The sequence below is a fragment of the Conger conger genome, chromosome 2, assembly GCF_963514075.1.
Source record: "Conger conger chromosome 2, fConCon1.1, whole genome shotgun sequence".
In the NCBI taxonomy this organism is placed as follows: Eukaryota; Metazoa; Chordata; class Actinopteri; order Anguilliformes; family Congridae; genus Conger; species Conger conger.
In genome coordinates, this window is record NC_083761.1 from 39,498,952 (window position 1) to 39,509,801 (window position 10,850).

General features: G+C 40.6%; 1 protein-coding gene across 1 annotated transcript in view; it reads left to right on the plus strand.

The window, feature by feature from the left end:
- The window catches only part of LOC133115434 (hexokinase-1), a 129,618-nt gene that overhangs the window by 60,092 nt on the left and 58,676 nt on the right, over positions 1-10,850 (plus strand). Inside the window, exon 9 of the mRNA XM_061225351.1 lies at positions 10,043-10,276. Within this exon, the coding sequence (XP_061081335.1) occupies positions 10,043-10,276 (234 nt within the window). The remainder of the gene's footprint in view (positions 1-10,042; positions 10,277-10,850) is intronic.

The window sequence follows — 10,850 nt, forward strand, 5'->3', positions numbered from 1 at the left end:
GGGATTTGATCCCTTGGTTTGGGAATCTGGGGCAGGATCAGGACCCAGACTTTCGAAAGACGTGACTTTGCACTTCTTCGAACACGTTGGGGGGTTTGCAGTGCAGCCGCAGCATATGCCTCTCCTCACTGACACTGAGGTTAGGGGGGGAGGCTTCAGGTTCTTGCGTGGGTCCAGCAGGAAGGTGTTCTGTAGCGTGGAGGAACCCCGCGTCCCGTCTGTTGGCCTCCAGGTGCAGTTCACGGCTCCAAGCATGTTGTAAAAGCCCTTTAACTCTTTCACCAGCTTTTCTGTATGATGAGGGATGCGCATGAACACCTCTTCGACATCAGTCCCGCTGCCGCAACTGTTGGGCTGAGTCCGCACCGCGTACGTCACTCCTCTCTCCATATCCATATCCTGGAGTGGCGCGCAGAGGGAGCGCGCCACTCCAGCTTGACTACAGCTGTCTTGCGTTGCTCTCTCTTCAACAGCCCATAGATATCTTCTGAAGCAAAATTCTAAGATCCCACCCTAAGGTCTAAAAGCTTATTCCTTATATATCTTTTTTGCATACAAAAGTTTACCTTTTTGATAAGAAATGTCCCCAATATTTCAAGCGGGAAGACATTTATCTCTTATGCAACTTGTTTTTTAGTGACCATATTCATCACTTCTGTTTTTCCCACTGTCATTTTCTCATACCTCAAAAGAAATTTCCCCAATACTTTATCTCATGTGCCCCTCCGGTTGGGAATTTCCACCATCTTAATATACGAGTGGAAAAACACGAGCTCTTATGTAATTTTTTAATGAACCTATTCATCACTGGTATTTGTCTCCCTGTCATAATCTCTCCTTGGACTCTCTCCAAACTTTGACTTCATACAAGCCAGAAGTTAGTGCCCTCCACCATCTCAACACACTCTTCAGGTGCCCCTCTCCGCGGCGCCTTAAGGGATCTACAAAGGACATCCAGCCAATAGCTGAGTGTAAATCATCCCCCAACTTCTTCTATAGTCAGTCCTTTGAATCTATCCGATAAATTATTTGTGCTATAATCAGGAAGGCCCTTGAAGCCTCTTAATCTTCTTTCGGTATTGACACCCCTTCCGTTTTCCTTATTTTTTTGTTTTAGCCAGGCATTGTGCCCCTCCCCTGTAGGGTTGGGGTATTCTCAGTCAGAACTTTAACCTTGCTCCTTAAAACCCTAAATCTAAGTCCCCCGACTTGGATGGTATGGTAAGTGTGGCTGCTCATTATCTCTGAACCACATATTTTTCTTCTTACGGGCGTTCTTACTACCACCTCAATGGCGTGTGCGAGGGGTTAACAATGCATTCCTTCCTAACCCATCCCCCGTCAATCTCTCATCAGCGGGGCCTAGGGCCGGGTCCTCGACAATATGTAAGAGAAAATCTTTGAATTAATCTTATTGGGGAGGAAGATGAGGGTCTTAACATTTGAGTGTGTTACCAACTGTCAGCCTCAGATAGTAATGTAAAATACAATGCTATTTAAAAATTTAAAACAAGCTTGCCAGGGACGCAAGACTATTATCATGGGAGACTTCAATTGTCCAAATATTAACTGGAATTTGTTGACCGGACACGGAAAAGTGAGGAGCAATTTCTGGAAATTATAAATGACTTTTTTTGACATAGTATGTCAGTCAGCCTAGAAGAGGGCAATCGACTTTAGATCTGGTAATAGGTAATGATTCATGCAGGATAGAGGTAATGGACCACTTGGGACAAGTGACCAATGCACAATACCTTTGAAATTTGATGTATTTTGGCAAATTAAGAGGGGTTCCTCCAAGTCCAGGATTCCTCATTTTAGGCTGGCCAACTTTAAAAAGATGCGATCAAATTTAAGTTATGAAAATTGGAGCAGGTTCAAAAGGGTTATACTTCATGCACAGTGTAAATTCATTCCTAAGGTGCAAAAATGTAAGATCAGAAAACAATCTCCATGGTGGACGAATACAGCTATATGGAGTTTGCGAAAAAAAGAAAAAGGGTAAAAAAAACTAAGGTTAGCCAAAAGGCAATTTGAAAGGCAAATCGCAGATGATGCAAAATGCAATCCCAAATGCTTCTTTCAATACTGTAGTATCCATCCATCCATCCATCCATCCATTATCTTAACCCAATTATCCTGAACAGGGTCACAGGGGGCTGGAGCCTATCCCAGCATACATTGGGTGAAAGGCAGGAATACACCCTGGACAGGTCGCCAGTCCATCACAGGGCACACATACCATTCACTCACACACTCATGCCTATGGGCAATTTAGACTCTCCTGCATGTCTTTGGACTGTGGGAGGAAACCAGAGTACCCGGAGGAGACCCACATGAACACGGGGAGAACATGCAAACTCCACACAGGACCTCCTTGCTGTGAGGCAGCAGTGCTACCCACTGCACCATCCGTGCCGCCAAAAACTGTAGTAGGAAAAGAAAAATTAGAGAGGAGGTCAAGTGCATTAAGAATAAGAAATTAGTAAAAGAATACTGCTGTCTAAGAATAAAGATATTGCTGAGGCCTTAAATGGCTACTTTGTTGAGTTTTACCAGGTACCAGTAGGCCAGAAGGCAAACTCAATACTAACAATGTCTTAGCTAATATCGAGATAGAGGATAAAGAAATATTGGATAAATAACATACATAAACTAAAGACAAATAAGGCAGCACACCCAGATAGCTCTTTGAGTACCCTTGGGAATATGCTAAGTATTTTTATACAGTCTGTAGAAACTGGAGAACTACTGGATGACTGGAAACAAGGTAACATAATACCGATATATAAGAAAGGGGTCCGTACTAGGAAACTAGACCTGTATCAGGTCCATAGAACAACCAAACCCAATCGCAGTAATCCAGAAGGCAGAGAGTTCATTCAGAGGTTTTATTTCGCTCAGCAGAGTCAAACAGGCAAGGGTCAACAGCCAGCAAACAGATTCAGTGGGGATAAGGCAGTTTGTGACACAAAGTCCAGGAAATGGGTCAACACTCCAGCAAACAGATATATCAGGGATAATCCAAAACGTAATCATGGTCACAGGCGAAGGGTCAATAACAGGCAGGCTAAGCGGACAAAAACAGAATCCAGAAACAAAAGCTGATATACAAAAACAGGTCGATACACTCCGGGTCAAAATAAAACAGAATCTAAACGCGGAAGTCGGGAACGAAACGGGTATCAATCAGGTAACACTGGAAAGTATGAAATTGACACATAACAATCTGGCAGGGAACTGGACAAACAAAGGGGTTTAAATAACACAGGTAATGAGAGGGAATGGCAATCAGGTGTGAGAAACAATCAGGTGAAACAGGTGAAACAAATTAATGAAGTGAACGGACTGAGAGGGTGGCTACGGTGTGCACAGAGGTAACAAAAACATGGAAATGCTAACAACATAGACAAAACTAGACAGTGGAAAACAGAGAACCTGACAACCTGTCAGTCTAACTTGTAGTGGAATTATTTCTTGAAAAGAATAACATTCTAAGGGATAGCCAGCATGGTTTTCAAAGGGTTGGTTATGCCTGACAAACCTTTTGGCATTATTTGAGGAAGCTACCAAGTGTTTTGATGATAGCAGGACTTATGATATTGTATACCTAGATTTCCAAAAATAATTTGATAAGGTACCACATGACAAACTCATTATCAAAATTGTAGGAATTGTAGGAGCCATTTCAAAGTGGGCTTGGAATTGGCCACAGGAAAGGACACAAACAGTAGTAGGTAGGAGGGGCCTTATTTGAGCAGGGTATTATGGGAAGTGTGGGAGTCCCACAGTGGGATCAGTGCTGGGGTGACTGCTCTTCCTCATTTACATAAATGACCTAGACATTGGCATTGAAAGTAATTTAGTTAAATTTGCAGATGATACAAAACTAGCAGGTTTAGCTAACAGTATAGACTCTACTAAAGTAATCCAAGATTTAAACAGAATCCAGAAATGGGTGAAAACCTGGTAAATGAAATTCAATACAAGTAAATGTAAAGTTCTACACGTGGGAAATGAAAATATGACCAAAGCCTTTTGCTATGTGTGGTAGCAGTAAAAAAGGCCAATAGGATGCTAGGATACATAGCCACGAGTATTGATTGATGAAGTCCAAGGAAGTTATACTCAGCTTATGCAATACTCTTGTTAGGCAACACGTGGAGTACTGTGTGCAGTTCTGGGGACCGCACTATAAGAAGGACATAGAGGCACTGGAAAAGGTTGAGAGAAGGGCAACCAGATTGATTCCATGTATAAAAGATAAGAGTTACGAGGATATACTTAGGATGCTGAAGGGATTTGATTGAGGCTTAAAGGGATTAACAAAGTGAATTATAGGGGATTCTTCAGGTTGAGTTTGGTTAGCAGAACGAGAGGGCACAAATGGAAATTGGCATTTTTTCACACAGCGAGTGGTCCATGTGTGGAATAGTTTGCCAGTGCATGTAGTGCAGGCAGAAAGGCTTGGCTTGATATGGTGTTAGATTCTATTTCGCTTTTAGGCAAATTAGGCACTTAGGGGTAGGAAAAGGTGAGCATTGCTGGGCTAAATGGCATTTTCTCGCCATTACCTCATGTTATGTTATGTTATATTGCTAAAGCTGCATTTTCACTCACAAGTTTGTATAAATGGCCTTGATTAGGTGATTGCAAACTATGGCTCTCAAACTTGCAAACTATTGACCCAAAATGTAAATATGTATGTTGATTTATTTATTTCTTTATTTTTCCCACGCAGGTGAGTGAGTTTATGTATAGACTGTAGGCTACTAATTAGGTTTAATTTCTCGGTTAACTAACTGAAGTCTTTTTTTGTCAACTAAATTATCTACCCAATCCTATTGACTATTTTAGGCATGTGAAGTCAGTTACATGAGTTCGTGGCAGAAGGAAGTAAAACTGCAAGGTTTTTACAAACAAATTTCACTTTCAAACATGGCAATTAATGTAATATAATATGAATGTAACAAAGATGGACCGCAATAAATGGTCAAAAGTGTGGCTTCATTTTGTGAGGGAAAATGATGACCAGGCAAAATGCAGAGGAGGAGAAAGAGTGAGAATGAGGACGAAGGAGTGCAGAGTGATAAAGGACGAGGAGTAAATAATATATGATAAAAATAACTTACATTATTTTTCATAAGGTCTTGATGATCCCTGGCATTTGGGGATTTAAAAAATATATATGTTTAGAATAGAATATATGTTCATTCTCTATGTGTGTAACTCATGAATTTGACTGTGGATATTTCTTGAGTTTACTTTGTTTTTGTATGCATTTACTTTGTGAACATTAGGTTAAAATATCTTGGGTTTAGTTATTTTAATGAAACAATACTATTGGTTGTAGGGTAAGCACTTACATTTTTCTTTTTAAATCAATTGATATTGGAGTCAGAATCTGAACCGGAATTGTTAACATCCAAATGATACCCAATGCTACACACAAATTACCATTTTGAAGCAGCAATAACTTACAAATGTGAAATTTTGGGGGGGGCGCGGTGGTACAACAGGCTAAGATGCAGCGGTCTTGTGGTTGCAGTTCACTGCACTGGGACCGGGGCTTGATTCCTGGTCCTGGCAAAAGCCAAGTTTGGCCGGCTCACATGGAGCAGCATAATTGGCTTGCCGCTCCAGAGGGAGGGACTTGGCAGGGTTAGTAGATTGCCGCACAATAAAGCACCTCAGGCACCTCGGAATCACGGTCACGAGCATGAGATGAGACGGCTTGAAGAACGCGTGTCGCTCTCCTTTGGGCTGCTGAGGGATGGAGTGTCGGCGGTGTATCTAATCCTAGCTCTAATTGAATCAGACGGGTACAATTGGTTACCAAATTAGGAGAAAAATGGAAAAATACGAAAATAAAAACTTTAAAAAAAGTGACATTTTGACAAAGTGAGCTCCATAAACCATAAACCATCAATATTATGGTGCCCCATTTCAGGGCACCATAATATTGGTACAAATGGCTTCACAGGTGATTCTGTTAAGTCAGGTGTGTTGAATTGCTTCCTTTGTGCAGGTATATATATCTTTCTAGGCAAGGATTTTGATTGTCTTTGAAGTTAATTATTGGCGTTTGTCAGCCTGAGGACCAGAGTTGTGCCAATGAAACTCAAGGAAGCCATTAGGAGGCTAAGAAAGAACAAATACAGTCAGAGACATAAGCAGAGATGTAGTGAGACAGTAAGGTAGGAGATTACATTGACTGTAGAAATGGAACCTCTCAGCATATCCATATAGTGACAGCAGAGGTAAATGGTGTTAACTGTAGCTGTGAGGGATCATCCTACACTCTGTTTGCCTGTTGTCAAGCAATGTCTGCCATATATTTTGAACGTTTGGAGGCATTTGGTGAACTTCAGCAGAGTAACATGCTTTTGCACACTTCAGAATACATTCTGCTGCTGGTATGCAGTTAGTCTGTAGTTCTGTTAGTGATGTATTCGGCAGACAGTGCTCTCTTTCTTTTTAATTATGTTCCAAGCAGGTTCTTTTTGTAAGCCTACTGTTTTTTACTTATTCCCCAGCCTCATAATGGCTTCCTTGAATATTGGCACAGTGGCACAGCTCTGGTCCTCATGTACAGTGTTTATTATTTATTATTTATTAATGAAGCTGGTGGGGCAAGCCCCCACCTGAAAAACCTGAAAACAAGCATGACATTAAATTAGTCCATCTATCTATCATCAATTATCCTGCCCTACAATCTTGCTAATAAAATGCAATAGTGCTAACACTGGTAAATACCGTCCTGTGTGATTTCAATGTTCTTGTAGATTCACCTCACAGCTTGTCCCATAAACTTGACAATACACTGCATAACCGTATTTAAATGCATAAACAAATTCATTGGAACTGAAATTCATAGTGCTTACTAACGCTCTATCCAAACGCACAACAAGGCTTATAACAGACAAAAGGCAATAAAAAACCTAGAATCAAGACTGAAGACAGTACTGCTAAGTGGAGAAGATTGATTTAAAGACAAAGGTCTACATGTGCAATACTCTGTGATACATTAAGCTTAAATTTGCATCCTCCCTAGACCAACTCGAAGGGGATGTCCAAGCCTTAACCGTAGCTATAATAGAGAGTGTTCAGTAAGTGAAACTACATAGATCAAGTTTTCATTATTTATTTCCAAATTAAATAATAAATAAAAGCATTACAACTTTACTGTAACATAAGAACATATTAAACCATACCTGACAATGAAAAGAACATGCATGGGAGTCTGGCTACATAAGCTCCCGAGATGACTTGGTTTCCTCTGCTTTTGAGCCCAAATCAGGCCTTTGATCTTTAATCTGGTCCAAATCCAAACGTAGTCATTCGGCATTCAGAGACATCGTTTCCCAGGTGGTCAATGGGTAGGACAGGTGGCTTTACAGGATATACAGTACTGCGCAGAAGTCTTAGGCATCCTAGACTTTATTATATATATGTTTATTTTTTGTGTGTGTTAGTGTAAAAGAACACATTGGAGATTTCCAAATATTCATTTTCCAAAAGATTTAATTTTACAGAGACATTTTTGTATTTAATTTAGAAAAGTAATATATTACTGTCAGCAATTGACTACTTTTTACATAAAAGCTTGATCAATGCTGTCTAAGATCAGAAGCAAGGAGCCAAGCAAAGTCTGCAGAAGAACTGCGGTAACAAAATGCTTGGAACAACCTCCCTGCTGATTGTCTTATAGAACTGCAGGACAGCGTTGACTATCATAGAGAAGTGATACAGTTTTAAAGCCGAAGGTTGGTCAAAATATTGATTTGATTCAGTTTTTAACTATTCTGCCAAATTACTAAAATGTAATGTATAGTACGTTTATTTAGGACCTTTCATTGAATTATTTTTTAAATAATCTTATCTGTACAGAGTGTTATACAGGTGCCTAAGACTTTTGCACAGTACTGTATATATGGTGGTTTTAATGAGACAGAAAACTTTAATCCAATAAAAGAGATGAGCTGAATGTGATGTGATCTGCGAGCCACAAACATGGCAAACAGCTAGCCAGTGTTGCTTGTGTTAATAGACAAATTCTATTCTAAATCAATTTAGGAGTAGAGCCGCTGCTCCTTCGCGTCGAAAGGAGCCAATTGAGGTGGTTCGGGCATTTGATCAGGATGCCTCCCGGGCGCCTCCCTTTGGAGGTTTTCCGGGCTCGTCCAACTGGGCGGAGACCCCGAGGTAGACCCAGAACCCGCTGGAGAGATTATATATCTCTCCTGGCCTGGGAATGCTTCGGGATCCCCCAGGAGGAGCTGGAAGGCGTTGCTGGGGAGAGGGACGCCTGGAATACCCAGCTTAGCTTACTGCCACCGCGACCCGACTCCGGATAAGCAGCTGATATTGGATGGATGGATGGATATTCTAAATCAGAAATCAGATCAGTCTCCCGCACCTTGCATGCTGAATACATGATGGTTAACTAATTGTAAAATAAAAAAATTTCAACACGTTGTATGGGAACCCTGCCTTCGTTCAGATCAGCACAGTTGCACTGTCTAATTTCAAGTGGGAAAGTCGGCTATTTAATAATAATGGCACACAACAGTATGAATGTTACTAATGTAAGCTACTGCAGCCAATTAAAATAAAAATAAAAAATAATAAAATACACCAATTCTCCGATCATCACGGATAATGATCCAATTACTCTTACAGCACTCTTGTTCGGAAAAAATGTATCGTAAATTAATTGTAATGGGCACTCATCCGAGTATTCGGATCACCCCTAGAAGCTAGCATAAGCCAATAGCACAAACCCATACAATTTGTTTTTTAACAGTACTTTAATTAGTACTTTTTTTTTTTACGGATAAAAACAAAAGGATTTGATTGCAGTCAGTGGCACTGAAAATTTCTGTCACACCATCCATAAACAGCAAAAGTCTCACTATACGATCGATTTAAATCTTTAAAAGTTATGTACGAGATGCTAATGAGGCTAAGTGCTGCAGTGCTGAGGCTAAGTGCTGCAGTGGAAGATATACCATATACCCTCACATTTTCCACCTGGTGTGGATTGTGTGAAAACAATAAATCACTATGGAATGACTTCTCTGCATGTTAGAGAAATCAGGCTGAAATGCAATGCAACGGGCTGTCGGAAACTCACAATTATTCTTTTCCCAGCCGGCAAGATTCTTACCGCAGAAGCAAACCACCAAATGAGACACAAAACCACTTTACTTATTTGCACTAAGGAATCCAATGAATACTCACCTGTGAATCCATTTGTCACAAATATTATGGCACCCTGAAATGGGGGTGCTGTTTATAAACAGTATATAGGCAAAGGCATAGGAATGGTTTGATAACTGTGGGAGGCACTTTAGTGCTAGGATAGTCCTCTGGGAAGGACATTTTTGAAAAACATCACTTAAATGTTCCTTTTTATTCATCTGTTATTAACATATACTTATGTTACTGCCTCACTTGCGGTATTATTAGAAATAATTAGAAACAAATTAAGCTTCTTTGAATTGATGGATGTTAATTGAGGAGGAGACAAGAGAGGGCTGTATCTGTACCCATTCATGACTATGCTGACCTTGTGTCTGACTGTGACTGCGCATGATTAGTAAATCTGACTGTGACTGCGCATGCAGTACTGGTGCAACATAAACAGCCAAATAAGCGGCACTACTAGGTGCCTCAAAAGGAATTAATAATCTATTTCCATTATTATTACATCCTTAGTATGGTATTGTGGGTTAAGCTTAAATTTCCCTGTCTTATGAGGGGACAGGCCCCCTTAAATTCGAGCCCTGGTGTAAGCCTGCTAAATGTACAAGCAAATAAGCTAACATAGATAGCTAGTTAACACTCGTCCAAGTAAACTCTTGATAGAGCAGCTAGTCGTAGGTATGTTAACTTGCTTATGAACTTGTTATGTAGCTAGATTGCCTGGTGGGAAATACAAACCTACAGTTACACTAAGGTGGATGATCTGTATGGGAAAGGTAGGATTGTTTAATTTATTTCAAGGCCAGCAGGTTGAATCTGTTTCTCTCATGACCAGGAGCAAGGAAGGATTGTCCAAGGCCAAAGACATCTTGACCCGCCTGGGTGTGGAGCCATCTCCGGAAGACTGCATTGCTGTGCAACACGTCTGCACCATTGTCTCTTTCCGTTCTGCTAACCTTATCGCCGCCACATTGGGGGGCATTCTCACAAGACTGAAGGACAACAAAGGTGTTCCACGCTTACGCACTACTGTGGGAATTGATGGCTCTCTTTATAAGATGCACCCACAGTGAGTACTCAGGCCTTTGGCCATAGCTTTTATGCTAATCCTTGTTCTTCTCTGGAAAGTTTTGGATTTCATGGAAGCATTTTATCTACAAAAATCTTTGCCAAGTATCTGATCAGACAGTTCTTTGGAGTGGATCTTCAGCAGAACCTATCTATTAACATATGTTTATTTTTAATGTATCCAGGTAATTTAGCTAGCTAGCCCCAGTCTCTGATAAGATGACAACTGTAGTATGTGCACGGTCATGTAGCTGACATGAATAGCCACCAACTTTATAATTTGTATGGCGTTAAATAAGAAATAACAAGGAGAACTACATTTCTCATTCAAATCTATTCACTATATGGGAATGAATGCGCATGTCAACTATCGAGAAATGAACCTTGGCGATTCTCTAACCTTGACACTGCCATCGAACATGATGCGATGGTTACAATGGAGCCGCTGTCATTAATTACAATAGATTTGTTCCCTCAGCGTCCGATGGCTGATGCTTTCATTCTCAAAATATTTTATTGTTATTCAACATGCTAAGGAGCAGACCTGTCTTTGAATAACAAATGGCATGTCAAAT